Source organism: Tribolium castaneum, chromosome 8 (genome assembly GCF_031307605.1).
Source record: "Tribolium castaneum strain GA2 chromosome 8, icTriCast1.1, whole genome shotgun sequence".
NCBI classification, from domain to species: Eukaryota; Metazoa; Arthropoda; class Insecta; order Coleoptera; family Tenebrionidae; genus Tribolium; species Tribolium castaneum.
Window position 1 is genome coordinate 11279909 of NC_087401.1, and position 27902 is coordinate 11307810.

The window sequence follows — 27902 nt, forward strand, 5'->3', positions numbered from 1 at the left end:
AATCATTTGCAAAATAACTTTTGATATACAGGAAGAAAATAGTGAAAATAATAAATAAAAATTTTGCCAAATATTTTTATAGAAAACTCTTAAAAACTTTATAAGTTTACGTGGTAAACTTAACACACTATTTTTCATACACCCTGTATAAAAGATTAAACGCCCGTTTTTATCAAATGCTTATCTGAAATGTTTACATTTCTAATACATACTGCAGTTAATGTCATTTTTGATTCAAGGTAGATTTATCTATCCAATAATAATTATAATTAATAATGCTTTCAAAGAGCAGAAAGGCACACAAAGTTCCTACTTTTATTTTTGGAGACTTTATTCCTATCTGGCAATATCTTTGACGAGCAGAAACGTACACAAAATACATAAAAATGAAAATTTTGACATTTCTAGATAACAATCCTACTTTTAAAACCAAATTTTCTGGAGACAAAACAAACATACTTTACTACTAATTTCCGCTCTAAAATTTCACGTTGCGTTCTTATTTTTCTATTACCTGCGGAAACTTTATAATTTCAAATCAGGATATCTAGGAAGCTATGCCTATCTATAAAGTGCCTTCTATTGAGCTAGCTTCGAATTCTAAGGTTGCATTCCCCCCACTACTTTCTGTTTTGTACGTTTCTATTGAAGTAGGTCTAGACAAATACGTTTCTAATAATGTATTTTTCTAGAACAATAATGTTTTGTTTTGAATGTTTCTGTTTATGTATTTTTCTCGATTTATCCGATTCTGCCAATGAATGTTTCTACAGATGTATTATCCGTTTCAAAACTATAAAAAGGCCAACGTCGCATTTTATCGATTTATTTTTTTAAATAAGACTGATAAAACTGTAAAATAGTTATTAATGATTAGATCCATCACTGAAAGTATCGATTATATTAGCTATTATTTTTTTGAAGTGCATGAATAATTGATAACAGCCAATTTTGGCGTTTTTATAGTTTTGAAACAGCTGTTCTATCATTTAAGTTTCTGTTGATGAACTGTTTTAGTCGTGTCTTTTCTGCTCCGTACGCGTCCCCGCGACCTTGATTACGTCAGACAAGATAGCGCACAATGAAATTCCTTTCACTCAAACTTTTAGAAAGTTTGTCCAAGTGCAGCACGCGCCGGAGCCCCTTTTTAAATGTTTTAACCCCACTTATCGCCCCCACAACACACACCATGGGCTGTTCCACGTCCAAAGTTGAAGTTTCGCGCTGTAAGTGACACCGTCCTTTGTAACCAATACCAACCCCCAAACATAAACATAACCTCAAAACGGCCAATTCAACCGCAATTATCTCCCCTCGCACCACTTGTCAGTTCGCGGAAATGCACCGAACCGGTATTTATAACTAGCATGAGTGGCTATAAATGCGCCGGGCCTCCCAAATGCAGCTATTTCTGTAAGTCCTTTGACAGCTCGTATCGATCCCACAACCACCATCATGTACAGTGCGGTTGCTCTATCCGTTCACTTTTTCAAATATTTGCCAATTTATCGTTGGTTTTCAGCCACGGCCAAGGATGAGGAGTACGTGGAGGGCGTCGTGTGCCAGGACTCCGACGTCGGCGAGAACGAGATGAAGAGCTTCGAGCTGGGCGAGGGCCGGGTGCTGCTGGTGCGCCAGAAGGGCAAGCTGAGCGCGCTCGGGGCCAAGTGCACGCACTACGGCGCCCCCCTGGCCGCGGGGGCCCTCGGCGACGGCCGCGTGCGCTGCCAGTGGCACGGCGCCTGCTTCAACATCCTCACAGGGGACATCGAGGACTTTCCAGGTAGCAATTACAGAAATGAACGCTCATTACATGATTTGCAGACGGCAAGGTCAAAACTAATCGCAAGTACTTTTTGTTCGTCATTGGTACATCGAAACCGACAATTGATTTTTGCAAAATTGTTACATTGTTTCGCTTTTATGGCGTGTTATTCTTTATTAGAGTTAATTATTTAATGACAGGTGATATCATTCTTTAATCGGGTCAAATGTTTATTATTATTATTGGCGTTGCAAGGCAACGATTGATTTGTGCAACTTTTTCACACATGGGTGTGTATCTGGGTCATTAAAACCGATTTTTACATAACATTCATTGGTGCAAAAAATGAGTACCTAAAAAGTATAGATGCAGTTAAGTGTTAATTTTTGTTATTTTCCAACTGTTGTTGCGTAATTTCGCTAATTACACACTTGAAACTGATGGAAAATTGTAATTGATTGATTGTTTGATCAATGATAAGAATTACCCTCAAAATTACACGTTTCTGATAATTGTTTTGCTGAATAGCGTGTCCTAAGATTTCCGATTTATTAATAAAAGGCAGAGAAATATTTATTGTGTCTGTTGAAGTGTAAATAAATAAATATTTCTGTTATCAGCCCAGATAACTGGGTTGTTTAAGTTTGTATTACCTGTAATGTCACTCAAAATGAGGCATTCGGAAAGTATGTATAAAAAATAGCAGACGATTTGTTAGTTAGAATTTGTCACAAACCTCAAAAAATGAAATTACACTCATTAAAACACTCAGTTTACCACTAAAACTGAATTTTTTATTACCTATTTTGAAAATGTAAATAAACATTTAATATTAAAAATATGTAGAAGAAAGAAATTGAACTAATAATCATGCTATTGACACCTTAAAAAAAAAATGCTTATTTATTAAAGTGCTGATTTGGAGTTACATGGCAAAATGAAAAAATCTAATTTCCGATAAGTGTTTATTTATTTTGTTCTAATTTTATTGACGCAAGAGCGTGTAAGTATTTCATTAGATTTCAGTATACTATCTAGAAAAGACGATGATTTTCTTTCACTAGTATTACGAGTACGTAAATAGTAAAAAACCGCCCTTAAATAATAAAAATAATAGTAATTTTAAAAAGTGTTCAGTTGTGATCGGTTTTGAAAACCGATTTCAATTCATTGGTAACTTAAATCTGTTAGAAAAAAAATTAAAGATTTAACCCTGGAGCCATACTGTTAATTGTTTTTACAAAAACCATACTATGGGGTCAATTTTCAATAACAATCTTGTAAACAATTCAAAAAATATGTGAACTATGTACTTTTCTTTCCGTACTATGTTACAACTAGGATTAATAAGCAAATTAAATTTTTCTAATATTGATACGAAAAAAATCTAGAAAAAAAGTAAGTACTGATAGTAATTTTTATTCCAAAAACAATAGTTTATTGAAAGGTTTTAGATAAAATAGTCTTTAATACTTAACTTAGGAAGTGTACACAAAAAAATATTATGGTTCTAGGATTAAGACTCCTGAAAAAAACGTGGACGAAGAAAAGAATAAAATCCCAAAATAAAAATCGAACTCCATGTAAGAATATGATGGTGTAATTGTGGCTACCAACTTTGTAAAGCAAAATTGCACTACTCATTCGAACACTCATTTAACGCTTCTGTTAAAAATTAAAAAAAACAATAAGTAAAAATCGAGATTTATATGATCTGCGTTAGTAGCACGAAAAATAAATAAAAAATAAAAATAAAAACATACAGACCTAAAATAAATGTTATTAAAAATACAAAAAAATACTGCAGAAAAAAATCCTACTGCGCTAATACAAATGTTTATTAAAATAAAAAAAAACTCTAGAGTGCTTTGCAACTAAAAAACAGTTGTTTTGTATATTTGTGAATTGTGAGTAATTCGTACACTTCTTGGCAAATTGTAAGATCTCATAAGCCATAATCTTACTTTTGGACAATTAAAAATATAACACATTTTCACATAAATATTTATGCATTATTTATAAAAACTGTTGGAAATATCTTCCTTGTTGAACACATATAACACATTGCATTTGGACATTTGTTATCAATTTTAAATTACGATTATGAAATCTGGTGAGCTGGTTTAGTAGGCAACCAACAGTGATAAAAATTATGTACTAGCAGTTGTAGAACATATATCCCACTTCAGTTCACAGAATTGCAATAGTGTAAAACTAAGTCCCAGCGACACACTTTAATCTAAGAAAACCCACCAGAAACTCTTAATTTGTACTCCATTTCATTAAAAAAATGCATATGCGCTGTTGTAAAATTCTACTATGAACTGACATGGGATATACGTTAAAATCTCATCTCAATCATTGGGAATTTTCTTCTAAAAGTAAGGGTAAGAAAAACTTACAAACCAGAAACCTTAGGAAAAGATTTCAAGACTTTATATCGGTTTGAACTAGAAAATATTCATGCAATGACCAGGTAATTTTTAAATGAGATCAACGTAACACGAGAAGGTGTCCTAATGAAAAGTCATTGAATAATTAGTAATTACTTGCTCATAAAGAGAAAGATTTTCCTCAAGATGATAAAGAAAATGACAAAAATAATATTGAAGAACAACGTGAATTTAATTTTTATAATAATCTTTTACGAAGAGGGCAGATTATACGACACGATTTTACACATGTTATTCAGTAGCAAGAATTGTAATTCTTGAAAGAAATGACATCATCCCTTTGAAAACTTTACCACACTGATTTATTTTCAGAGCATATTCTCCGAAGTATTAACTCTGAAGTAAAAGCAAGAGCTTATTCATATTATCAAATGCATATACTGTACACTCATGTGCTTCAGCTGTATTCATACGAGCAGCAACAAAAGAATTGACTACATAAAAAATGAAATAAAAGAATTAATCCGCTAGCTTTTTAACACCGTTTAAAATATTTGCGATAAGTGAATAATTTTTTTTGCGTCCGATAACCAAAAGTTTTAAGAATTTTTTAGAATTTTCGAAATTGTCAACCGTCAAAATTCATGGCTAGTATGATTTTTTCAAAAAACTGCTATGACTCAGTTTTTTCAAATGTAACGACCCTATTTTCTTAACGGCAATCGAAAGAACATCGATATTTATGGTGACTTTTATCAATACGTCCTATACCTATCTCTTACAGTTTTTGAAAAAAATCACAAAAAACGGCTTTTGCTTCGTAATTTTCATAGTTAATCAAGTAGACCTTGCAAAATGGTCAACAATTGTTAAACTACAATATTTTTTTAATTTTTAGCTCGTTAATTATCGAATAAGAGTAGAACAATAATATTTAATTATGGTTTATTATAACTTAGTGAATTATGTAAAGTAATTCATTCAGCCTGCCATCGAATTTTGAACTTTTTGAATGAAAATGGTGAACAAATCCACTATTTCTTTTAATTATAGCACATTTTTCTCGTATTTTTCGAAAGTTTACTTGATTAAAAATGAAAATAATGAGCAAAAAATTCTGTTTTTTGCGATTATTTCAAAAACTGTTAGAGATAGATATAGAAGATGTTAATAAAAGTCTGCACAAAAACTGATGTTCTTTTGATTGCCATTGAAAAAACAATATCATTCTATTTGAAAAAACTATTTTATAATAATTTTTTAATTATCATTTTCAAAAAATCATAGTAGCCTTGCAATTTGACAGTTGAGAATCCTGAAGAGTTGAGAAAACCCTTTGAACTTTTGGCTATCAAATGCAAAAAAAAAATTCACTTATTATAAAGGGTTTACGAGCTGTAATATTTTAAATACATCAAGGAGGCCACGTTCTAGCTATATTAGAAGTTATAAGTTTCTAATGTAGGCCCTAAAAGAATCAGCCTGTATATTTCGACATTTTGACCCAGTTTTATTAAAATTAGTAATTTATGGCAGTATAACGAAAAAAAAATTTCCAGGCATGGACTCGCTCCCTTGCTACCAAGTCACCGTCGAGAACAACTCGGTCAAAGTCCGCGCCAAACGCTCCGAGCTCGAGACGAACAAACGCGTCAAATCCATGACAAAACGCAACCCGGCTGAATCGCAACACATTGTCGTGATCGGCGGGGGGCCCTCAGGCGCCATCTGCGTCGAAACCCTCCGTCAGGAGGGTTTCGCCGGCCAAATAACCCTCGTCTGCAAAGAAAACTGTCTCCCCTACGACCGCGTCCTCGTCAGCAAAGCCATGGACTTCGACCTATCGAAAGCCCAATTCCGCACCGAACAATTCTACAAAGACCACGGAATCGACGTCCTGAAAGGCGTCAAAGCCACAGGAGTCAACACCACGCAAAAATCGGTCAATTTAAGCAACGGCGCTGTTTTAACCTACGACAAATTGTACATTGCCACCGGGATGAAGGCCAACAAGGTGGCCATTCCAGGCGCCGATTTGCAGAACGTCGTAGTCTTGCGAAACTACGAGCATTCCAAAGCCACAAACGCGCTGATTCGCCCCGATTTGAAGGTTGTTGTCTTGGGGTCGAGCTTCGTGGCGCTTGAAGCGGCCGCCTATTGCGTGGAAAAGGGGGTGAAAGACGTGACGATCGTGGCACGGGGGAGTGTGCCCTTTAAGCCCTTCCTGGGCGAGGTGGTGGGGGGCGCCTTCAAGGCGTTTTTCCAGGAGAAAGGCGTCAAATTCATCAGTAATTCCGGTTTAAGTAAATGTCTAGACGATGGGACCGGGAAAGTGGGCAAAGTCGAACTCAAGGACGGTTCCACCCTCGAGGCCGACTTGGTGATCATGGGGGTTGGGAGCAGTTGTCTCACGGATTTCCTCAAGGGCTCGGGGGTGGAGCTGCGCCCCGACGGTACGGTCGAAGTGAACGAGTTCTTGCAAAGTAACAGCCCCAATGTGTACGTGGGGGGCGACATTGCCTACGCCCCCGTGTGGTCGCATCACGGCCACAAGGCGGCGATCGGGCACTACCCCCTGGCCCACTACCACGGGAAGATCGCAGCGTTGAATATCCTGGGGAAGGGGCGGAGGCTGCAAGCGGTGCCTTATTTCTGGACCAAGTTGTTTGGGAAAAGTCTGAGGTATGCAGGGCATGGGAAATTCAGCGATGTTGTGTATATTGGGGACGTGGATAAGTTTAAATTTGTCGCGTTTTATCTCGATGGGGACGAGGTGGTGGCGGCGGCGTCGGTGGGCTGGGACCCCGTTGTGTCGCAATTTGCCGAAGTCTTGGCGCTTGGTAAGACGCTAACACGTAAGGATGTGGAAAATGAGGATAAATTTACTTGGACCAAATTGTTGCAAAGTACTTAAACGGGGCTGTGATCGAAGCCACACAGTATTTTATTTTTCTAATGATTTATTTACAGTTTTATAGTGTTGTGTAACTAAGAAGTCTAATAAATGTTATGCTTGCTAATCCCAAGCCTCTTTGTGCCGCAAGTGCCCCAACATTGACTCAATCGTGATGTTGTCTTTGTAGTCCTTTTTCCGGGTTATTAATGCGACGTACTTCTCCTGTGGCTTTCCGAGCGCAATTGCGTGACCATACGATTGCTCCTGAACATAATTAAAAATAGACATTTCCTAATAAGTATACAGGGTCGCTAAAAAATTTGGATACAATTAAATATTAAAAAAACTATTCATCAAAACTTATTGAAATTTGGTATATACTAAAAAGTATACAAATTATATCGTTTCAGATGTTTATTAAATTTCTATCTCCATTTTTTGTTGGACACAAGGCTAACTTGATTTTTTTTTAAATAGCAACAAGGGTCAAATTTAATATTTTTGAGAAGAGCATTTTTTTAAGTTCTGTGGAACACATGCTTAGCTTAATTTAATCCAAATTTAAAAATTTTGTTAGCCTTGGAAATGTTGTCTTTATCTATCGTTAGCTCTTTGCTGTTCAAACATTGACCAAAAAATAAGTAAAAGTTAAAAATAATTGTTAAAATAACACTTCTAGCTGAAAAAGAAAACGTTTTAATTAAAAAAAAAATAGACACAAAATATGTACTTGATTTTTATGCTACAAAAAATGATCAACATGAGATTTTTTTTAGCTCAGTTTTACTTAAATGTACCATTATTAAACTAATTATTGCACCCAAGTTTAATTTTTGGCTAATAGATATCGCTAATAACAGTATTTTCAAAGCTAACTTAGTTTTACTCTTAAATTTTTGAACTTTAATTTTTTAATAAAAGTAAAGGTGAGCATTATGTAACTTCATTGAATTCAGAAAAAAATTTTCTTTTAAAAATGACAAAATTTGACCCTTCGTGCTATTTAAAAAAAATCAGGTTAGCCTTTTATTTTCAAATAAATGACGATAGAAATTTGGAAAAGCTCTCAGATGATAGAATTTAAACACTTTTAACTGTTTCCCAAAATTCAAGATTCTCTGTTCGTTGTGAAAATATTTATATTTAACTGTATTCATACTTTTTAGCGACCCTGTATTTTGTTTTGTAACTTAAAAGCTATTTAAAAACTACTTCAAAGTGCTTGATATTTAACATAAAATTAGAACAAAAGAACTAAATGTTTCGACAATAAAAGTAAACATTAGTAATTTTCTAAGTCGTCAGTTGGGACAGAATTTATTCTTTATGTTGGTAACATTTTAAGCCTTCTTTTTAATATCTGAATCCTAGATTATAAACACTATTTTAAAACACGTTTCCACAGCAACGTGTTTTCACTATTTTAAAACAGGCTTCCCATAGCAACGTGTTTTAAGTTAAAATGTTCCAACACAAAAATTTTTGAATAACAGTTATGCGAAAACGCTTAAAAGTTCTCGGATGCCTAGGTATGCCACTCGCATGTGCTCGTTGCATAATAATAACAGCCCTCGAACTTTAAGCTGTGTTTTCGCACTTGTATTATTAATAACTTTGGGAGCATCTGCTTATAATACCACCCAATTATTCGGGAGAAAAACATTAAAACAACACGGAACTCACCGGAGTCAAGTACGAGTGCCTCAAATAAAACATATTTTTCTCTTCGATTTCAAACTGATTTCGCAGCTTCGCAACGTCCTGCATGGTCACAGACCGGCTCAGACGGTGTTTCCCAATCCAAACATTACCAGGAACTGAGTTTTTACGCCGACAAAGTGCTTGAAAAAGCCTCATTTTTGGAACAACCCTAACCTCACTATATCAGTGAAGATGGCACCAAAAATGGCGGCAGGAAAATTACAGTCGACCAGACAATCGCTGCGCGCACCATTTCCCCCATCCTTTTCGTTATATCCAGCAATTTTCTTTATTTTTGCAGGAGATTAAGCCCTTTGATAGGGCCTTCGACTGTAAAAAATATCATGTTTGGAAAAACACCCCTTGGGACCTTATGAATTTTTAAAGATTCTTTAAAATTTCCTGATTTCGCGAACTTTATCTTTAAAAATACATTACAGTATTCAGAATGGCAAACAACCCCCCGATTAATTTAATAATTAATTATGGGTTGGCAGCACTGCACATAACCCAACTTTTGCCCCCGACAAAAATGGCAAATATCATCGCTAGGATAAGTTCGAGGGTGCTGAAGCCCCAACTTTGGGGCCCGCAAGCCACGAGGGCCACGCCCGACCGCACTTTAAGCGGAATCAGGGCGTTTGTGACCACTCGTGCGACACTTCACCCTAACCTCACTCGTCCCTTCTCGTCAAACATTTCAACGTTGCAGTTGAAGAAGCGACTAGTTCGTAAGAAGAAAGTGCTGGAGGACGAGCTTGTGCGCCCCCCTGGCTTGTACAGCGTCGTGGCGTACGCCACTGCCGAGGAGTACGATTTGGAGCGCCTGATTCAGGGGCTGGAACAGTTGGACTTGTACGAGCCCAAAACTGTGCAAAATGCGAGTGATGTGGTGCACGCCGTGGCCAAGTACCAGGTCGAGCAGGAGCCCCGCGAGATTTTCTTCTTTCGGGAGGGCAGTGTCGTTTTGTGGAACGTGACCGAACTTGAGAGCAGTAACGTGTTGAGTTTTCTGCGCGAGTTTGAACTGGAGAGTTACGGGGAGGGCTTGGTGCAGGAGGAGTGCGAGATCATGACGTACAGGCACCAGAAAGAGGGGCTTCCGAGTGCTTTGGCCAAAGATGGGGACTTGTTGGTGGCCACTGTTGATAACAGTGATATTGTTTTGGATAAATATACGTTTTCGAATGGGATGACTTCGAGTGTTAAGTTGGGCATATGGGAGGCCTTCCTCGAGCGGTACGTCGGGACGATTGAGTTTGTGACTGAAGACTTGAAAAAGGGGAACAAAATCAGGATGTCTCGGGAGGAGGTGTTGCGGAAGCATGGAGAACTGTTCGCTTTGAGACACCTGATTAACTTGAGTTCTGATCTTTTGGACACCCCCGATTTTTATTGGGAAAATGAACGATTAGAAAATTTGTATTTGCAAATGTGTAATTATTTCGCAATCGCGAAGCGGACTAGAGTGAGTTGTTTCGTTTGTTTTTTTGGTTGTTTCTCATTGTTTTCTAGGTCATGAACGAAAAAATCAATCATTGTGTTGAGTTGATTGAACTCTTATCGACACATTTGAGTGATAAACATCATGTCCGGCTCGAATGGATGATAATTGTGCTCATCATGGTCGAAGTAGGCTTTGAAACGATCCATTACATTGACAGATACATGAGTTAGGATAAGGTTTAAACATTTATTATTACTTTTACAAGGTTTTATACATTTAATTGTCAATCAAGTAACCCGTGACTGTGAAAATGAATTGGCAACACTGGCGTTTGCATTTGAAAGTTAAGATTGCCAACTTAAGTCAGAAATTTACTTGAAAGCCCTATACGTTATTAGAAAAATTAAATAAAAAATATTTACACATCAATAATAGATTTCAAAAAATTGGTCCCATTTATCAGCTTCGTCGTCGCGATCACAAACTCGACGTTCGAGTCCTCTTGTTGTGACAAAAACCTCAAGGCCGAAATCTACAATTGACTCAATTTATTTTCTCATTTTCCGAATTAAGAGTTATACCTCTGCAAATGTGCAGCCCCCAATAAAAAAGACCAGAACCACGGACGGCGTGTCCGAGTTATTTGGGGCTAAACAGTTTGGGATAGGGGGCGTTTCGTCAAGTGTGGGGCCCGGTAAAAGCCCCAAAACGTCTTGTAGTTGTTTCCAGCCCCCGTTTTTCGTTACTTGTTCGGCTAGGCGTACGCTTAAGGGGGCGTAAACGCTGTGTACGTAGCTTATGTCAGTTGGGTTTATTTCAGATGTGTCTTCCATTGTGAGTCTTAGGGCTTTGCGTAGGACTGTGTATTGTCGGGTTCCTGATTGGACCTTTAAAAGGCCCACTTTTTCCAGGTTTGTGATGGCGAGGAGCGCTTGTAAGCCATACACCTGGAAAGTTTCACATTTTTTTTTCTTTAATTTGTGTAGAGGCTTGTGGAATCCAAATTAGGTTGGCAACACTTTGTTAAAGAGTGACATAAGAAGTGTCAGTTTGACGTATCGCCAGCTATGATTGGATTATCTGATTATCTGCCAATAAAAAATCATCAAGACCAGAATAATCAAAAAGTATGGCTATTTCACGTAGAATTGTCAAAGGATTCCAAATCTGTCCTCACTTTTGTTATAAAATTCATAATTTAGGAGATATTATCAAAATATGGTGGATTTAATTTTTTTTTATTCTAGCAAAAATGAAAAAAAATCAAATATAAATTGACCTTGTTAGTTATCTAATTTTGAGCAAAATTTTGAGGCAATCGAGTCAAAAGTATGCAAATAATTTACATAAACAACTTGGGCAAATTTTTATCTACTTATCTGGTAATAAAAAATCATCGAGACCACAAAAATCAAAAGTTTAAGTTAAAAGTATGGCACTTTGACGGGAAATTATCTGAGGATTCCAAATCTGTCCTCACTTTTGTTACAAGATATTTAATTTTATTAATTTGTGTAAAGAGGCTTGTGGAATCCAAATTAGGTTGGCAACACTTTGTAAAAGAGTGACATAAGAAGTGTCAGTTTGACGGATGGCCAGCTATGACTGGATTATTTGCTTATCTGCTAATAAAAAATCATCAAGACCAGAATAATCAAAAGTTTAAGTCAAAAGAATGGCTATTTCACGTAGAATTGTTTGAGGATTCCAAATCTGTCCTCACTTTTGTTATAAGATTCGTAATTTTGGAGATATCAAAATATGGTCGATTTAATTTTTTTTATTCTAGCAAAAATGAAAAAAAAAATTATAAATTGACCTTGTTAGTTAGTTATCTATTTTCGAGCAAAATTTTGCGGCAATCGAGTCAAAATTATGCAAATAATTCAAATAAACAACTTGGGCAAATTTTTATCTACTTATCTGCATTTAAAAAATCATGAAGTGCACAATAATCAAAAAATTAGGTCAAAAATATACATATCTGATGTAAAATTGTCTTAGCATTTCAAATCTGAGCTCATTTTTGTTACAAAATCCGTAGTTTTGATGATATTGGCTGAAATTTTTGTATAACACCGGTTAAAATTAAAAAAAAATTAATCGAAGTGGTTTGTGATTTTGAAATTAAGTTGGCAACCCTCAATAAACCATGACCTACTTGTAAAACCCACCTGAACCAGCTCCCTCTTGTAATGCTCCAGCACTTTGGGCTTGAGCCCCGAGCTGGTAATACACTGCAAACAAATCAGTCTCAAAACCTTGACCAGAGGCTTGGCATGTGCGATCAAATCCTCGATATACGGACTAGCTTTATCCACTTCAATGCAATTCAAAAACTCCTGTTCCGTTTGTAGCGTGTCCAAAAATTCGTAACCATCAGTCACTTCTTTAATGCACTCCGCAATGGCCGTGTGATGCGCCAAAGCCTTCTTCTTGGCCAAAATCTGCGGCAGCTTCTGCACATATAACTTCATCTCTTGCACGGACCGCTCCTGACTATTATCCAACTGCACACTGATCGCCTTCGCCTGCTTCGACAAAAACGCCCCCACGGCGTTAAAATTCTTATCGCGGATGTCGGCAAATAACTTGTCGGCTGAATTCAAGATGATTTGTTTCTTGTCTTCGGAGAGCGACTCAGAGGTGCGCTCTTCGCTGCTCAAGAAATTGTCAATGGGGAACTGGGCAGTCGAGTTATTTATGCCGAAAATCTCGTCAATGAGCCCCTCGTAGGTCAGTTGCGTGGCCAAGGGGGTTATCAGGTCCACCCCGCGGTCAATCAGCAGGATCTGGTCGATGGTGGACGTCTGATTCGTCTTCAAGGGGGCGTTCTTCTCGCGCTGGAGCCGCGTCACCAGCTCCCACACCTGGCGCGCGGCCGGGCCTTTGCCCCACACGCGCGGAATGGGGCCGTACAATTTTTGCAAAAAAATGATCGCCTGTGCCGTTTGGTACAAATAAGTCGGGTCGTTTTCAAGCGTGTACTCGCTGCGGAAAGACAGTGAGCCCCCATATTCACCCACGTGTGGACTTACCGGAAAACTTCAGAAATTTCCATCGAGACAACATCGGAGTCAAACGGGAATAACTCACAGCGGAACTCTTCAACTAAACTCACACTGCCGTACACTCCGTTATGCTTGAGGCGCTCCAGACACAGGAGGCTCTTTTTCGGGACGAAAAACACGTGGTATTGCTTTTTGGAGCCGGTTTTGGTCTTGCAGTCGGCGTGGACGTTGTAGCCCACAAAGTCCATTAGGTGCAGTTTGGGGCGCGTTATGAAGATAACGTGGGCTACGTCTGTTTCTGGGAGTGGTGTGGGGCGCAGGGGGAACATTTTAGTGACCGAATGTTCCTTCAAGACTGCGTATTGGGCGATGAGTCCCACGGGGCCCGCAAGCGAGTTGTCCCAAACGATGGCTTTGGGGCCTGGGCATTTCTCCAGGAGGGTGATGAGGTTGTTACGGGCCGCCGTTTGGATGAGGGATATGTCAACGCGGCCCCCTTGTAAATGAGATGACATTTTCGAGGTTAGCTGTCACTGTGACAGTTGTTTGAGGTTAGCTGTCACTGTGACATGTGGTGACAATGGGGTGATTTACAATTTTGGGGCGATGACAAAATTGGGGATTTGGGTGATTGTGGGCCTTTGGGGTTGTTTTATTTTGCAATGTTCGAAGGAGTGGTGCGAGATGGCGCTAAGGTTTATGATTCATGAACGTTTGCCGTCCTCGTGGCTTTAAATGAATTGGTAGGGGGTAAGTTTGTCAGCTTTGCGCAGTGGCAGTATCGTAACCGATGAGGTAAATCCGAGGTGCGATTATTGCTAGTTGAAAACTTTAACCAATACCCCGCCATGTGCACGTGAAATACCGTGCGCTACGGCAATTTTTGGAAGCCTCTACGGGGGCTTATTTATAAATCAAAGACATAATCAGCCAAACTGGCACAAATAAACCATGATAATTACTTTTGCTCCACCGTGTATGTTAAGTATCGGTTAATAGAAGCGTCATTAAGTTAATCTGCAATTAAATGCGTGATTAAGGATAACTGATCACCTGACCAAATTGAACAAATTTGGTTGGTCCATTCGTTTTGTTAACTTTTAACAACGAATTAAATTTTAACAAAGCTTTCTACATATAAACCGGCCCTAAGTATATAACTGGTTTATAAAAGCGTCATTAATTTAATTAATCTAATTAATCTGATTTTATTTAAATTACATTATACATAATAGTAAAAAACCTAAATTCTTTCTTTCGTTCTTTCTTTTTTCTTCTTTCCTCTTTCTTCTTACTTGTTTCTTCTTTCTTTCTTTATTTCTTTCTTTCTTTCATTCTTACCTTCTTGATTGTGCGGTGCCTATTGTAACAATTTGTTTTCTATTTGTCATATATGAATGAAGAAAAAATGAAATTTTGTCGAAACCGTAAAAAGATAATTTTGCACATAAAAGTGAGTGATCCGAGGCGCCGAAGGCTTTAGAAAAATTCAACAGTGGCACAATTGTTGCTTCACTTTTATCCAAAGCTCCAAAGCAATCATTAAGAATTTTTCCTATACTGTAACAGTATTTATTTATTTTTTGATAACCTGATTGTTTATTAGTAACTTTTTCTTAAATGTTTGTAACTTTTTCTTAAATGTTTGATAAAACTGGTTATATGCTAATGGGTCTCAAGTCAGAACATGCATTGGGATTTTTTATTTTTGGGTAGAAAACGTACTAAAGCGTTTTCCACATTTAAGAATTAAATTTCCACCTTATGAGTAATAAATTTCTTCAGTATGTGACGTCAAATGACTTGTGGACACTTATCTTGGAAATCGAGAAATTCTCCCCCTTAAATGTTAAATGCATCTCTGGTAATTAAATAATATCGACACTTTTTTCTAAAGGTCAGAATTTAAAAATGTGCGGTTCTTGTAATCTGAATAGGATGTTATACAACCAACAATACACCTTGACCACAATTAATTAGAATTAAGGTTTTAAACCGACTTCTTTCTCAAAGTTTGATTGTAGAATATCAGATAACTTTCACAATACAATTATTTCAACACAACTTGCTTTTTTTTGCGGCATTTCGTCGCAAGAATTTAAACTTGGTGCGTCCAAATGTCACATTGACAGTCAGCTGTTTATCCAAAACAAACCCACGTTGGGCCCTTATTTTTCGCAAATGACCCCAAATCTACCCCCTTCCAAGCGTTGTTTCATCCCTTGGTGCCCCCAAAGCAGCGAAGTGTCGAACAATGTCGACTTTTTCCACCTTCCGACTGATACAATCCGCCGTAGTGCCTGGCTTGAAGCCCTAGATATCCCAGTGAGCAAAAAGGACCGTTACCTCCTTACAATCAGCTCACGACATTTCAAATCAGGTTGAAGCCCCTTTTCCCCTTTCTGCGTCATTAAAATGCGAATTTAGGTCGACCGTCGCCGGACTCAGCCGACATCGACTGGATCCCCAACCAGGCGCTCCACCCCAATGTGGTCTCGCAACTCAAATCAAAAATGCGGAAACTGCTCGTCGGAGACATAAACGAGATCATCACAAACATCCCCGAAATTGAGGCGGTGTTCGATGTTCCTGAATTCGTGGTGTTGAGAAAAGTGGGGGAATCCCCCAACAATGACCATGATTATGTCAAGACGCGGCCCGTGGACAGCGCCCCCGCGTGCCAAGACGTGCACCTGCCCCACTTTTGCAATATTTGTGTCCAAGAATTCGGGGATTTATTCAAGTTTAACAGCCACATGTTGGCACACATGCACAAAAACGACGTTAAATGCACTTTGTGCCACCAGAGTTTTTTCACCACGACGTGTCTCAACAATCATATTAGATTCAAACACACCACATTGTGCCAAAAGTGCCACAAACAAATCCCTCGAGGGCAACACTATTGGCATAAATTGGCCAACGCTAAACAGAGGAAACAAATCCTTACAAAACGTGATGATAAAATCTGGTTTTGTGTTTTTTGTGGGAAGAAATTTGGGCGTGTGAGAGAGTTTCACAAACATTTGGAGTCACATGACCAAGTTTTATAGCGTTATGATTTGATTTTGTGCAATAAAAGTTTATTCGTTATTTTTTCTACAACCATGGCCATCGTAAATCACATCCGGAAAACCGCTTTCATTATTGTGCCTTTTTTCAACGTATCAATCGCTTCTTGATACTCACTGAGGAGGAAAGGTTTGACTCCAAGCGCAGTGTGACTCAAATATCTGTAATTCCCATCAGTTGTACCAACCAGAGTTGGGGGAATTTGACTCACCTGCTGCCAAGGGATGCGATTAAATCCAAGGCCTTTTTAAAGGTGTAGGGGTTTGTTCGAACCCCCACGATTGTGATTTCTTTACGGAATATGTCGTAGGGAGATATGCTGAAATTATTGTATGAGTTCAAAAAAAAACAACACATGTGGAAGTGCCACATAATTGCAATCTATCGTACAATCTTTACTTTCCGAGCTTTTTCAATTTTTTTTATTGTTTTACTTTTATGTAAGTATTAACTGTTTCAAAACTATAAAAATGCCAACGTTAGAAATTGTTCATGCCTTCAAAAAAAAAAAAAATAGGTAATGTAATTATTAGTTTCAATGAGATATCTAATCATTATTTGCTATTTTACGTTTTTAGCAACCTTATTTAATAAAATAATTCGGTAAAATGCTTGGCGTTTTTATCGGTTTGAAACAGCTAATACATCATCGCTGCGTTTTTACAGTGAAATATTTTATTGTGATAACATCTTGCAAAATACTTAGTAAAGAATGTATCTCACTGAAATCTTCACCAAGATTTATTTTTTTAAATAAATTATATATATATTCGTATGACAGAAAAAAAAAGGACAATAGTACATTGTATGTAGAAGAAATCACAAAAATTTTATAAATAAATTATAATAAATTATTACTAGTTGTTCTCCAATGGAGTAGTTTTCAAGAAAGTTGCAATCAAATGCAGAATTAAAACAAATATATAACTTGAAAACTATTGTTGCGTATTTGGCAATTTTATTATCGTAAAAACCTTTTTTAATAGTCTATTTTTTTTAAATCATGTTTTCAATTGCAAACTAAAGCTAAAATTTCTAGCGTAAAAACTATTAAGAATTTTACAGTTTTCTCGGCTCCTAACGAATTTTTTGAATCACTTTAAATAGTTGTACTTTTTCTAATAGTCTTGCCGTAATCGACGTTTGATAAATGATAAGTGAGTGTTTGAATATTTAAAAATTTTTTTGATATTTGTTGATCAATAACTTCGCAACTAAAGACGTATTATCTATAGTTTACTGGAAAAAACATTGGTCACCGATTAATAACTTTTGAGAAAATAGCAAACAAATGCAAAAATTAAAAAAAAACTGTTACTAATAATAGTAATAATAATGTAAGACGTTTTAAAAATGTTTGCAAAGTGATACAGAATTAAATTAGGCCTGTAATTTATAATTTCATAATTCGAACAGTTTTCGAAATATTAGGAAATGTGTAAATACCTTTATTAAATAAAAGAAAAAAGAAAAAAAGTAGAATAGATGAGCAGTCCTTAACAAAAAATGCTAGAATTTTGTCCAAACCACTAATTAAAATTGTTTTCAGCTTTTTAATTGTTTCTCAGATTTTAATTTTGGTGAGGAAGTCGATATTGACTAGCGTTTTAGTAAAGTTAAAGCCAGAATCAAAATTCATTTTTTAATATTTTTTGTGTTATAATCAGAACTAAAAAAAATTCTAACTTCATTTACAATGAATTTTTTTGTTTAATTTTTTAACTGTATTTATGAGTTTGTGTTATATTTTTTTATTCTTTTTAGAATTGTTCATCATTGGTTTTTTCTTCTTTCTATTACGGATTATTATAACTTACTCAGGAGATACAAAATCTCAGAACTTTTTGAACCCTATTATTCCTATTATTCAGAATTTAATGTTTATCTGCCTGTATTTTTTTTTGGTTGTTATGTATTATTATACAAATACAACAATTTTTCAAATTCACTGCGATAAAAAATGGAACAACTTCGCTCTCAAAATTGCAGTTCCTGATGGTATTTTCTCCGACTTTGCAATTTCAAAAACAGTACCAACCTTATTTTATTCGCGGGCGGCGCCACCCCATACACCACCAACTTGCCCCCCGAGTTCATAAGCGAAAATCCCTGCTCTATAGCCCCCACATCCCCACTACAATCAATCACCACGTCAAAACTGTACCATTCTGGGTCCTTTTGCGCATTTTTCTTCAACTGTTCGGGTGTCACCATCTTGTAGTTGGTATCTGAACTAACAATGAGACGGGATTCTACAACCAGTACTACCAACTTAATTTGCGCATCATTTCGAGCCTTGTGGTGTTAGGTTCCGAAACGACGACAGTCCTGTGACCTTGGAGGTGCAAAACGCAGGCCCACAAAGCCCCAGTGATGCCGGCCCCCAAAAGGAGGATTTTTTCGCCGACAATGAGGGGGCTAGTGATGTCCCAGCCATGGGCGATGCACGACAGGGGCTCCGCCAAAACCGCTACAATTTGGTTTTTCGAAATGTTTGGTTGAAAAATGATTTTGCCCGTTTTTTGATCTCTATCACAAATCAAAATAATTAATAAAATAAGGTTTTTTTGATTTTCTGAACATAAAACGGGCAAAATTTTCTTTCCAACCTTGTTCGAGGGTTAGGTTCTGGGGCAACTTGTGCACCTGTTCCTCGGGGCAGAGCACATATTGTGCCCACCCCCCATCTTTGAATATCCCTATGGTGTTAGTGCCGCAGCCTAATTTGCAAAAATGGGGTTTCCCCGCGTGGCAAAAGGTACAACGTTTGCAACCGCTACAAATTAATTAATCCGAATTTAATTTAATTGTAATTAATTGCCTGTTGGGGTCAATTGCAACTTTGTCCTCTTTGCGGAAATGGACCACATCTGAACCAACTTCCACAACGGTGCCACTTATTTCATGGCCCAGGGTTATAGCCCCCATTTGTCTGCAGGGGTATTCGCCCTTGAATTGTTAATTAATTATAATTTGTTAGTGCTTTTTTGGTAATTACAGCTAGAATGTGCAAGTCGGTGCCGCAGATCCCGGCATAAGCCACTTTGATAAGGACATCTAGGGGATTTCTGACCTCGGGGATAGGGACTTTGTTTAATGCGAGGTTTCTTTCTGTAAAGGAGAATTGGACGGCTTCCATGGTGGCCATGGTTGTAGAAAAGGAATTTTGATAATTTTGATAAAGTTTGACGTTTTTTTTAATTTTTAGGAAGACTAGATTGTCTTAAATGAGTTTCTGTTGTCTTCATTTTTATTTTTGTTGTATTATTTTCTAACTATTGTTAAAATGGTTTCGTGTACGGATATCTAAAAGTTAGGATACAAAACGGCACACAAATAAAGCGTTCTCGTTCTCGATATTTCCGTTAATGCCACCAGAGGGCGCACTTGTTTCACTACCGTCTGTGAATTTGAAAAAATGGTTGTATTTGTATAACGATTAAAATACAGGCAGATAGAGAATTAAATTCACAAATGAATTTTAAATATTTTTTTCTTGTTTTTAATAGAATGTTTAGTCGTCAGTCTCAACAAGCTCAACATTTCTGCATGTTTTTTCAAATAATTAGTGAGTTTATTGAATTTGAATTAATTTAAAACGATTAGGTGGCTAGGATAAAGGTTAGAATCAAAGTAGAATAACACAAAAAAATTTCCAACAGTTTTTTATTTAACAAATTCACAGCTTAAATACTGCCTTGGCAATCGTGCCCTTCTTCAGACACTCAATGGCCTCCTGGTACTGACTCAGAGCAAACGTCCTAATTCCCAAAAGATTATAATTCATGTATCTGTCACCCATTGCCTCCAGCAAGCCCAACGATTTGGGAAAACTAAACGGGTTAATATTAACACCGAAAATTTTCATCTCCTTCATGTAAATATCAAACGGAGCAATCCTACCAACACAGATTAACAAAATTCCAAATCAATCGAACCAACTTACGTGATTTTACCATGCGGGGGCGCCACCCCAAAAATACACAATTTCCCGCCAGAATTCAAAAGCGAGACAGCGTGCTCCACAGCTGGGGGAAACCCACTACAATCAATGACCACGTCGAAGAGGTAATTCGGATCGGCGGCTTGATTCCGCTTCAACTGATCAGGTGTAATTAAATTGTAACCCGTATCTGTAATTAATTAATTATCAATTAGTACACGGGACTAAATAAAAACTTGGCAACACTGACTCAACTTTTTCAACATCTCCAATCGTGAGGCATTCGGTTCGGAAACTGTGACATTCCTGTGACCTTGCAGATGCAAGGCGCAAACCCACAAATTCCCAATAATCCCCGCCCCCGTCACTAGGATTTTATCCCCGACGTGGATGGGGCTCACGATGTCCCAGCCGTGGGCCAAACACGACACCGGTTCGGTCAAAGCGGCTACAAAATGGCGTCAGTCAGGTCACAAAATGGCCGAAATGGCCTCACCTTGCTCTAGGGTGATGCTGTCAGGGAGTTTGTGCACCTGCTCCTCGGGGCAGACCACGTAATTCGCCCACCCACCGTCTCGGTAAATCCCGATGGTGTTGTTAATTCCCCCCACTTTGCAAAAGTGGGGTTTCCCCGAATGGCAGAACTTGCAACATTTGCAACCACTGTTCGGATCGACTGAAACCCGGTCACCGGCCTTAAAATTGGTCACTTTGGGGCCCACTTCGACCACAGTGCCCGAAAACTCGTGGCCTAGGGTGAAAGTGCGGTCCGGGTTGCACGGGAATTCCCCCTGAAGCAAGCGCAATCAAGTGTCTAATTACACTATTTATTTTTTTTATAAATTATAATTTATATAATATTATATCTTTCCATTTAAAATAAAAAAGTTTATACCGATTTCCGGTACAACCGGAAAGGCCGCCATGTTAAAAATAAGAAAGAAATCATGTTGACTAGCGTTATTAATTAATTACAGTTACCTGGATTATGTGTAAGTCGGTTCCGCAAATCCCAGAATAAGCCACTTTGACCAAAATACTGTCCGGGCTAGTGATTTTAGGGACTTCAGTTTTAGCCAACTCAAGTTTTTTGGTTTTGGCGGTGTAGCGTAGAGCTTCCATGGTTGGTAACACTTGGCAGAAAAGTGTTACAATTTGTGAAGCGACTTTTATTTATATGTTATGAACTGACGTCGATGATAATAACGCGATAATCTTGTTATCTCCGTAATGACCCCTTGGTTTGCTTGGGGCCGCGGTATTGTGTAAAAGGTCAAATATTTTGACGCCACATAACAATATTTAAATGTTTTGCATTTTTATTAACAAAAATATTCATCAATGAATAAATATTGATTGTTTCGTTAACAATAATCAAGTGCCATTTGAAACGCAACGCCTTCTCGACCGGTCTTGGTCGAATCACCGTGTATGTTCCAACTCTCAGTTAAATTTCTCGATAAATATTTTTGTGTTATTGTTTAATAATAATATGAAACAGAAATTTTGTTATGTAATAAACCATTAATTTATCATTATCGTTAAAGTATTACCGGGATTAGCGATTATTTATGACATAACTGAAATGAGTCGTCAACTTTCGAAGTAATTTGCCGTTTGATTAAGAATCATACACTCAACTAGTGAATAGTAATGTCTTGTAACGTGATTCTAATTTGTAAATCAATATTTAATTACCAATAATCGTAACTATTTCGAGAAACTAATAAATCATAACAAAAACTTTGTTGTCATAGTTTGCACAGATAAGATGTGTTTGTTATTGGCTTGTATCAACATTTTTTCATATATACTTTGATTATGTAAATACTTGTATGAATTGCTAAACAAATTTGCTTGTTATCGATGCATTTTTATCAATAATGAATGTGGAAAAGTGTGGATATTTAAATTCTGGGATAATAATCAAACGGTTTGTTTCAGATAGAATTTTATTGCCTCCTTAAATTTGAAAAACAGCTTTAGTTATTTCCCCATTTTTCAAACAATCGATAGCTTTTTGGTATTCCTCCAGTTTAAAAAGCTTCACTCCCAGTTTGTCATAATCCAAGTATCTGTAATTACTTAATTAAATGCAATTTAATTTAATTGAGGTAATTACCGCTCGGATAACGCCTCGACTAAAGCTATAGCCTTGGGGAACGAAAACGGATTGACTTTCACACTCATTATTGTCAATTCTTTCAAGTAAATATCAAACGGGGAGATTCTAAAAAACTAAAATAAAAGCCAAGTGCCTGGCTGTGGGTTTCCCCTCACTCAATCTTTTGACTAGGTGGCGCCACCCCAAAAATACACATTTTCCCGCCGAAATTCAAAAGTTTGACTCCGGATTCAATCGCAGGGCCATGACCTGTACAATCAACAATCAGGTCGAACTTTTCGTCCATTTCCAACGCCCCCACGAGCTTGAACCCCAACTCTTCTCGCAACTTATTCAATAATTGTCTTCTAGCTGGGTTTTTTTCAACCAGAGTTATGTTTCTGTGGCCCTGCAAGTGTAGCAAACACGTCCACAAAATCCCTATAATCCCAGCCCCCACGACTATGACCTCCCCCCCGACACAAAGGGGCGAAACCAAGTCCCACCCGTGCGCCACACACGACACGGGCTCCACCAAAGCTGCTGTTTTAAGGGCGATTTTGGACAGCTTATGCACTTGTTCCACGGAACAGAGACAATAATCGGCCCAACCACCGTCGTTTTTCACCCCCAGGTTGGCGTAAAAACCCCCAGTTGGGCAAAAATGGGGCTTGCCGGAGCAGCAAAAGTGGCATTTGTGGCAACCACTGTTCGGATCAACCACTACAAGGTCTCCGGGGGCTAGTGTGGTCACCTGGGGGCCGAACGCCACCACGGTGCCTGAGAATTCATGGCCGAGGGTTACATGGGGGCTGCACGGAAACTCCCCCTATTTCACCAATTAATTTAATTGTTAATTAGCCAACTTACGCCAATTATGTGCAAGTCTGTGCCACAAACCCCCGAGAAGGCCACTTTGACCAAAACCTCTCTCGGGTGGGTTATTTCAGGGACGGGGATTGTGGCAAGTGCCACACTTTTGCCACTTGAAGTAAACCGAAGTGCGTTCATCGTGCGAATGATGGTTTATTGTTAATTATTGTTAATTAATTGTGAGATAGGCAACCAACAATTGTGCGTTTTTGAATTTAGCGCGTAGAGGGCACCCCGCCTGAAACGTCAAACGATGTAAGATGGCGGTCATAATAAAAGTTTGTGTTTGTTACATCTGTGTCTAACGCCGAAGTTTTGTTGGTTTTTGTGTGTGAAAATGTGCAAAAAATTTCGCGTGAACATTGCCTGAGTTTTTTCCTGTAAGTTCCCGTCGAAATTTTCCCCGCTCTTCGTCCCACGCCGCCTCGATACGCTTTCGTTATTTTTGTCCCTATTAATTAATTCAAATATTTATTTGGGGCCCTTTGTGGGGCCCTTGCCCCCGTTTGGGGCGAACATTCCACGCCCGGGTGCGATTTTTAACCGTAATAGACCGAAGCTAATTCAATATTCAGCACATGTTCGGAGACATTGAAAAATTTTAATTGATTTATTTAGGTTGATTGTGGGGGCTCAGGGGTGACGGCCGTTGACATTTCTTTCCCCCTTTTTAAATGTCACGCAAAGGGGCTTGCGTTTTGTGATTGGCAGATTTGGTTCAGGCTGGCCTACTTCCTGTTCCAGGACGCTTCAATTAATAATTATAATTAATTAGTTAATTCATTAAATGGATTTTTATCGTGCGTGGAGCCGTTTAATTCGCCTTAATTAATTGTAAGTTTCGTTGCGAATCAATTAAAACGTCGATGTTGTTAATCATCAAAACAATTCAATCGGTTCGAGGGTAATTATGTTCGTTGAACTATTGAGTCATTTGGCGAACAAATAATAGATAGTCGGCTTTGACTAGTTCACTTGTTTACATGTGTCGAGAAAATGACATCAATGAAGCATTGAAAAGCGCACACTTGATTGAGGGAAGTACAGGTGAACTAGCGGATGTTGGACTGAATTGCATGGAAAAAAAGTTGATTTTTAATTGTTTAACCGTTACTTTTCCGCACTGCCGGCTATAAAACCGATTTTTGGACCACGTGCCAAAAAATCAACAATAAAGAAGCATTATTTTGTTTAAAACCTACAGCTGGGTCGTCGACCTGGTTGTTAATTACCGAAAATTAGCGAGGTTTAGGTTGAATATATCAATAAACTTCGCTTAAAAAGGCTTTGGATAATTGACCTAGAAGGAGAGAAATCTACGATTTCTTTCGAGTCAAAAAAGGCGTCAAAGTATTTACTGTTTAACAAATTAATTAATAACAACACGATGAAAAAATGCTGATTTCCAGACAATAGTAGAGATCTTATCGCCGTGTTCTCAGCTACTGAACGAAAATAAGATTTTGGCCAAATATGGTTCAAGCAACCATAAATAAATTTTGCAACCATAATTGAACTGAAAGCAATTAAAACACGCTTATTTCCGCATAACTATTAATTAAATTAAATAAACATCTGTTATTTCACTCGCATTCGGTTTCGTTTAATTTATTTTAAAAAATCGGGCGTTTTGTTTGTTTTTTTTTGTCCCAAATGAGCCAACTTCCGTAATTGGATAAGATAACAAGACGGTGTTATTTTCGGTAACACCTGTACGACCTGTCGTTTCTTTATTCTAATGATTTTTTATCCTAGATTTCAACCAGCCGTAGCCTTAATTACCATTGACACTTTCTATGGTCGTTTATTTAATTTTAATTTTAAACTTTTGTGTTTATTTAAATGTGGAACAAAAAGCCTGGCGCCTTTCTCCTTTGACCGACTCTCACCCTTGAACGCTAAGGGAGGATTTTTGTTCCTTGACCCGATTCGAATGCTCGTTTTGTAACGAAAATAAACGTCGTTGCACAATTTTCGTTCGTTTATTTGTGTTGATGTGGAAAAAGTGGAGGTTTTCTCGCTGATGCGGAAGTTGGTACAGTCGCTGAAATAATTCAATTAAATTGATTGCGGGGGATTTAATTAGGAGTGTACTTGCGGTTTGATAAGCGAGCTGGGATGCTTTATCAAATTAAAGTCGACTAAATTGAAATATTTACATTTGAGGAATCCAGCGCCCGAGGGCTGTTATTTTTTTAATAATCTTCAACTACTGTTAAAATTACAAGATACATAATAATTAGATCATTGTAGAAGTGTTACGCAAGGACGCCCATTGAACCCAATGTTGTTTATTTTATGGCAGACGGTTAGCGGAACGCAACTTATTACTAAATGCTCGAAGTAGTTTTGTTCTACCATGAAATAGAAATTTCACGAAAGAAAAAGAATTTTGGAGAAGAGATCCTGTAAAAGAACGGTGTTAATCGGAATTTGTCTTTATTCAATATCTGAATAATTTATAGAAATTTTTTAATAATAATAAAACAATGTGACGAATATTTTTAATATTTAAATGGCAATTGAGACTTTTTTCCTAGAGTAATAGATGCATTCGAAAATTCGAAAAATTTATCACTTTGCAAAAAACTTAATTTTAAATTGAATAGATGATGTTTTTTTAGAATATCTCTTATATTATTGTATTATTTGAGCAAAGAATTTAATTTTTGAAATAATTAGTTTGATTGTTTAAACTTATTTTATACAGTTTTCTCGAAAAATGTGTCTTTTTAAGTTTTTAGGTACGTTCTAAATTGTTTTTTGAGAGATTTTTCTACAGCAAACTCACATATGTTAAAAATAAGTCGAAAGTTACATAATATTTATTTTTCTTCAAACGTTTTGCACGGTTTTTTGCCAAAAACTTGACTATTTTGCGAAAAATAATCGGAACAGTCTGCAAATTTGGTGTCTTTCTACAGTGTTTAATTAAGTACGTTCGAGATAAAAACGAAGTTTATTTCGCTTAATTTGCATATTTTCGTTAAGCTCTAAAACAAAAAAATTCGATCGAAAAAATTGTTATTTTTATCATTTTTAAGCCTTTAGGCAAGTTATTAAAATAAATTGCATTACATTACTTTTGCTTTTTTTAATGTTGTGTGTACGTTTCTCAGCCCGAAACACAATTATTTCGCATAATTTCTTTAAAAATTTGCTGAAAAACTACAAAATTTGTTCAAAATTTGTAGTATTTGTAACTTTCTTGAAAATTTATAGAAACATTTTTAATAATAATAAAACAATGTGACGAATATTTTTAATATTTAAATTGCAATTAAGACTTTTTTCCTAAAGTAATAGATGCATTCGGAAATTCGAAAAATTTATCACTTTCCAAAAAACTTAATTTTAAATTGAATAGATGATGTTTTTTTTAATATCTCTTATATTATTGTATTACTTGAGCACAGAATTTAATTTTTGAAATAATTTGTCTGATTGTTTAAACTTATTTTATAAAGTTTTTTCGAAAAATGTGTTTTTTAAGTTTTTAGGTACGTTCTAAATTGTTTTTTTGAGAGATTTTACTAGAGCAAACTCACATATGTTAAAAATAAGTCGAAAGTTACATAATATTTCTCTTTCTTCAAACGTTTTGCACGGTTTTTTGCCAAAAACTTGACTATTTTGCGAAAAATAACCGGAAGAGTCAGCAAATTTGGTGTCTATCTACAGTGTTTAATTAAGTACGTTCGAAATAAAAACGAAGTTTATTTCGCTTAATTTGCATATTTTCGTTGAGCTCTAAAACAAAAAAATTCGATCGAAAAAATTGTTATTTTTATCATTTTTAAGCCATTAGGCAAGTTATTAAAATAAATTGCATTACATTATTTTTGCTTTTTTTAATGTTGTGTACGTTTCTCAGCCCGAAACACAATTATTTCGCATAATTTCCTTAAAAATTTGCTGAAAAACTAGAAAATTTGTTCAAAATTTGTAGTATTTGTAACTTTCTTGAAAATTTATAGAAACATTTTTAATAATAATAAAACAATGTGACGAATATTTTTAATATTTAAATTGCAATTAAGACTTTTTTCCTAAAGTAATAGATTCATTCGGAGATTCCAAAAATTTATCACTTTGCAAAAAACTTAATTTTAAATTGAATAGATGATGTTTTTTTTAATATCTCTTATATTATTGTATTACTTGAGCAGAGAATTTAATTTTTGAATAATAATTTGTCTGATTGTTTAAACTTATTTTATAGTTTTCTCGAAAAATGTGTTTTTTTAAGTTTTTAGGTACGTTCTAAATTGTTTTTTGAGAGATTTTTCTACAGCAAACTCACATATGTTAAAAATAAGTCGAAAGTTACATAATATTTATTTTTCTTCAAACGTTTTGCACGTTTTTTTGCCAAAAACTTAAATATTTTGCGAAAAATAACCGGAAGAGTCAGCAAATTTGGTGTCTTTCTACAGTGTTTAATTAAGTACGTTCGAGATAAAAACGAAGTTTATTTCGCTTAATTCGCATATTTTCGTTAAGCTCTAAAACTAAAAAACTTGCTTGTCTTGTTTTGATTTTAGGCGAAATTTTGTCAAAAATAAGCTGTAAAACTAAAAAAAATTATAGCAAAAGTTGTAATTTTTATTTTTTTAAGCTTTTAAGCCAATTATTAAAATAAATTGGATTATTTTTGCTTTTTTAAAGTTGTGTACGTTTCTCAACCAAAAACACAA

At 36.5% G+C, this 27902-nt stretch overlaps 9 protein-coding genes and 1 non-coding gene across 14 annotated transcripts in view; 5 read left to right on the plus strand and 5 right to left on the minus strand.

Annotated features, from left to right (window-relative positions):
* The first annotated feature begins 1015 nt into the window (after positions 1–1015).
* LOC657351 (uncharacterized protein) lies at positions 1016–7178 on the plus strand. 4 transcript variants are annotated; one of them, XM_963815.5, is made up of 3 exons: positions 1016–1226; positions 1523–1783; positions 5718–7178. In XM_963815.5, the coding sequence occupies exons 1-3, from the start codon at positions 1082–1084 to the stop codon at positions 7070–7072; spliced, it is 1761 nt and encodes a 586-aa protein (XP_968908.2). In that variant the 5' UTR covers positions 1016–1081; the 3' UTR covers positions 7073–7178. The 4 variants fall into 4 exon arrangements, with proteins under 4 accessions (XP_968908.2, XP_008196105.1, XP_008196106.1 ...); XM_008197883.3 differs by lacking the exon at positions 1016–1226 and adding an exon at positions 1243–1413; XM_008197884.3 differs by lacking the exon at positions 1016–1226 and adding an exon at positions 1253–1462.
* On the minus strand, positions 7069–8973 carry LOC657279 (uncharacterized protein). Its single transcript, XM_963747.4, has 2 exons — positions 8738–8973; positions 7069–7318 (listed from the first exon to the last, which is right to left on the minus strand). The coding sequence occupies exons 1-2, from the start codon at positions 8909–8911 to the stop codon at positions 7175–7177; spliced, it is 318 nt and encodes a 105-aa protein (XP_968840.1). The 5' UTR covers positions 8912–8973; the 3' UTR covers positions 7069–7174.
* A 75-nt stretch (positions 8974–9048) lies between these two features.
* LOC657202 (uncharacterized protein) lies at positions 9049–10466 on the plus strand. The gene is made up of 2 exons (XM_963673.4): positions 9049–10223; positions 10271–10466. Exons 1-2 carry the CDS (start codon positions 9204–9206, stop codon positions 10430–10432), a joined length of 1182 nt encoding a protein of 393 aa, XP_968766.1. The 5' UTR covers positions 9049–9203; the 3' UTR covers positions 10433–10466.
* car (carnation) lies at positions 10435–13933 on the minus strand. The gene is made up of 4 exons (XM_963595.4): positions 13241–13933; positions 12377–13193; positions 10784–11149; positions 10435–10734 (listed from the first exon to the last, which is right to left on the minus strand). Exons 1-4 carry the CDS (start codon positions 13726–13728, stop codon positions 10621–10623), a joined length of 1785 nt encoding a protein of 594 aa, XP_968688.1. The 5' UTR covers positions 13729–13933; the 3' UTR covers positions 10435–10620.
* Positions 13934–13974: 41 nt separating this feature from the next.
* Positions 13975–14115, plus strand: LOC135267030 (U4 spliceosomal RNA). Its single transcript, XR_010335278.1, has one exon. It is a non-coding gene; the product is annotated as a U4 spliceosomal RNA (small nuclear RNA).
* Positions 14116–14537: 422 nt separating this feature from the next.
* On the plus strand, positions 14538–16306 carry LOC103313772 (hypothetical protein). Its single transcript, XM_008197882.3, has 2 exons — positions 14538–15593; positions 15641–16306. Exons 1-2 carry the CDS (start codon positions 15395–15397, stop codon positions 16264–16266), a joined length of 825 nt encoding a protein of 274 aa, XP_008196104.1. The 5' UTR covers positions 14538–15394; the 3' UTR covers positions 16267–16306.
* LOC656956 (uncharacterized) lies at positions 16275–19508 on the minus strand. The gene is made up of 7 exons (XM_963449.4): positions 19284–19508; positions 19107–19234; positions 18895–19061; positions 18558–18755; positions 18324–18513; positions 16497–16604; positions 16275–16446 (listed from the first exon to the last, which is right to left on the minus strand). Exons 1-7 carry the CDS (start codon positions 19431–19433, stop codon positions 16335–16337), a joined length of 1053 nt encoding a protein of 350 aa, XP_968542.1. The 5' UTR covers positions 19434–19508; the 3' UTR covers positions 16275–16334.
* A 425-nt stretch (positions 19509–19933) lies between these two features.
* LOC656868 (D-altritol 5-dehydrogenase) lies at positions 19934–21392 on the minus strand. Its single transcript, XM_963368.5, has 5 exons — positions 21210–21392; positions 20725–21019; positions 20479–20676; positions 20232–20418; positions 19934–20184 (listed from the first exon to the last, which is right to left on the minus strand). The coding sequence occupies exons 1-5, from the start codon at positions 21348–21350 to the stop codon at positions 19965–19967; spliced, it is 1041 nt and encodes a 346-aa protein (XP_968461.1). The 5' UTR covers positions 21351–21392; the 3' UTR covers positions 19934–19964.
* Positions 21393–22162: 770 nt separating this feature from the next.
* LOC656777 (uncharacterized) lies at positions 22163–23380 on the minus strand. 2 transcript variants are annotated; one of them, XM_963284.4, is made up of 4 exons: positions 23203–23380; positions 22509–23161; positions 22351–22458; positions 22163–22303 (listed from the first exon to the last, which is right to left on the minus strand). In XM_963284.4, exons 1-4 carry the CDS (start codon positions 23341–23343, stop codon positions 22192–22194), a joined length of 1014 nt encoding a protein of 337 aa, XP_968377.2. In that variant the 5' UTR covers positions 23344–23380; the 3' UTR covers positions 22163–22191. The 2 variants fall into 2 exon arrangements, with proteins under 2 accessions (XP_968377.2, XP_015837776.2); XM_015982290.2 differs by having other exon boundaries at positions 23233–23370.
* A 65-nt stretch (positions 23381–23445) lies between these two features.
* CdGAPr (Cd GTPase activating protein-related) overlaps positions 23446–27902 on the plus strand; it is a 28995-nt gene continuing 24538 nt past the window's right edge. Inside the window, exon 1 of the mRNA XM_008197880.3 lies at positions 23446–23585. The gene's annotated coding sequence lies outside the window, so the exon portion shown is untranslated. The remainder of the gene's footprint in view (positions 23586–27902) is intronic.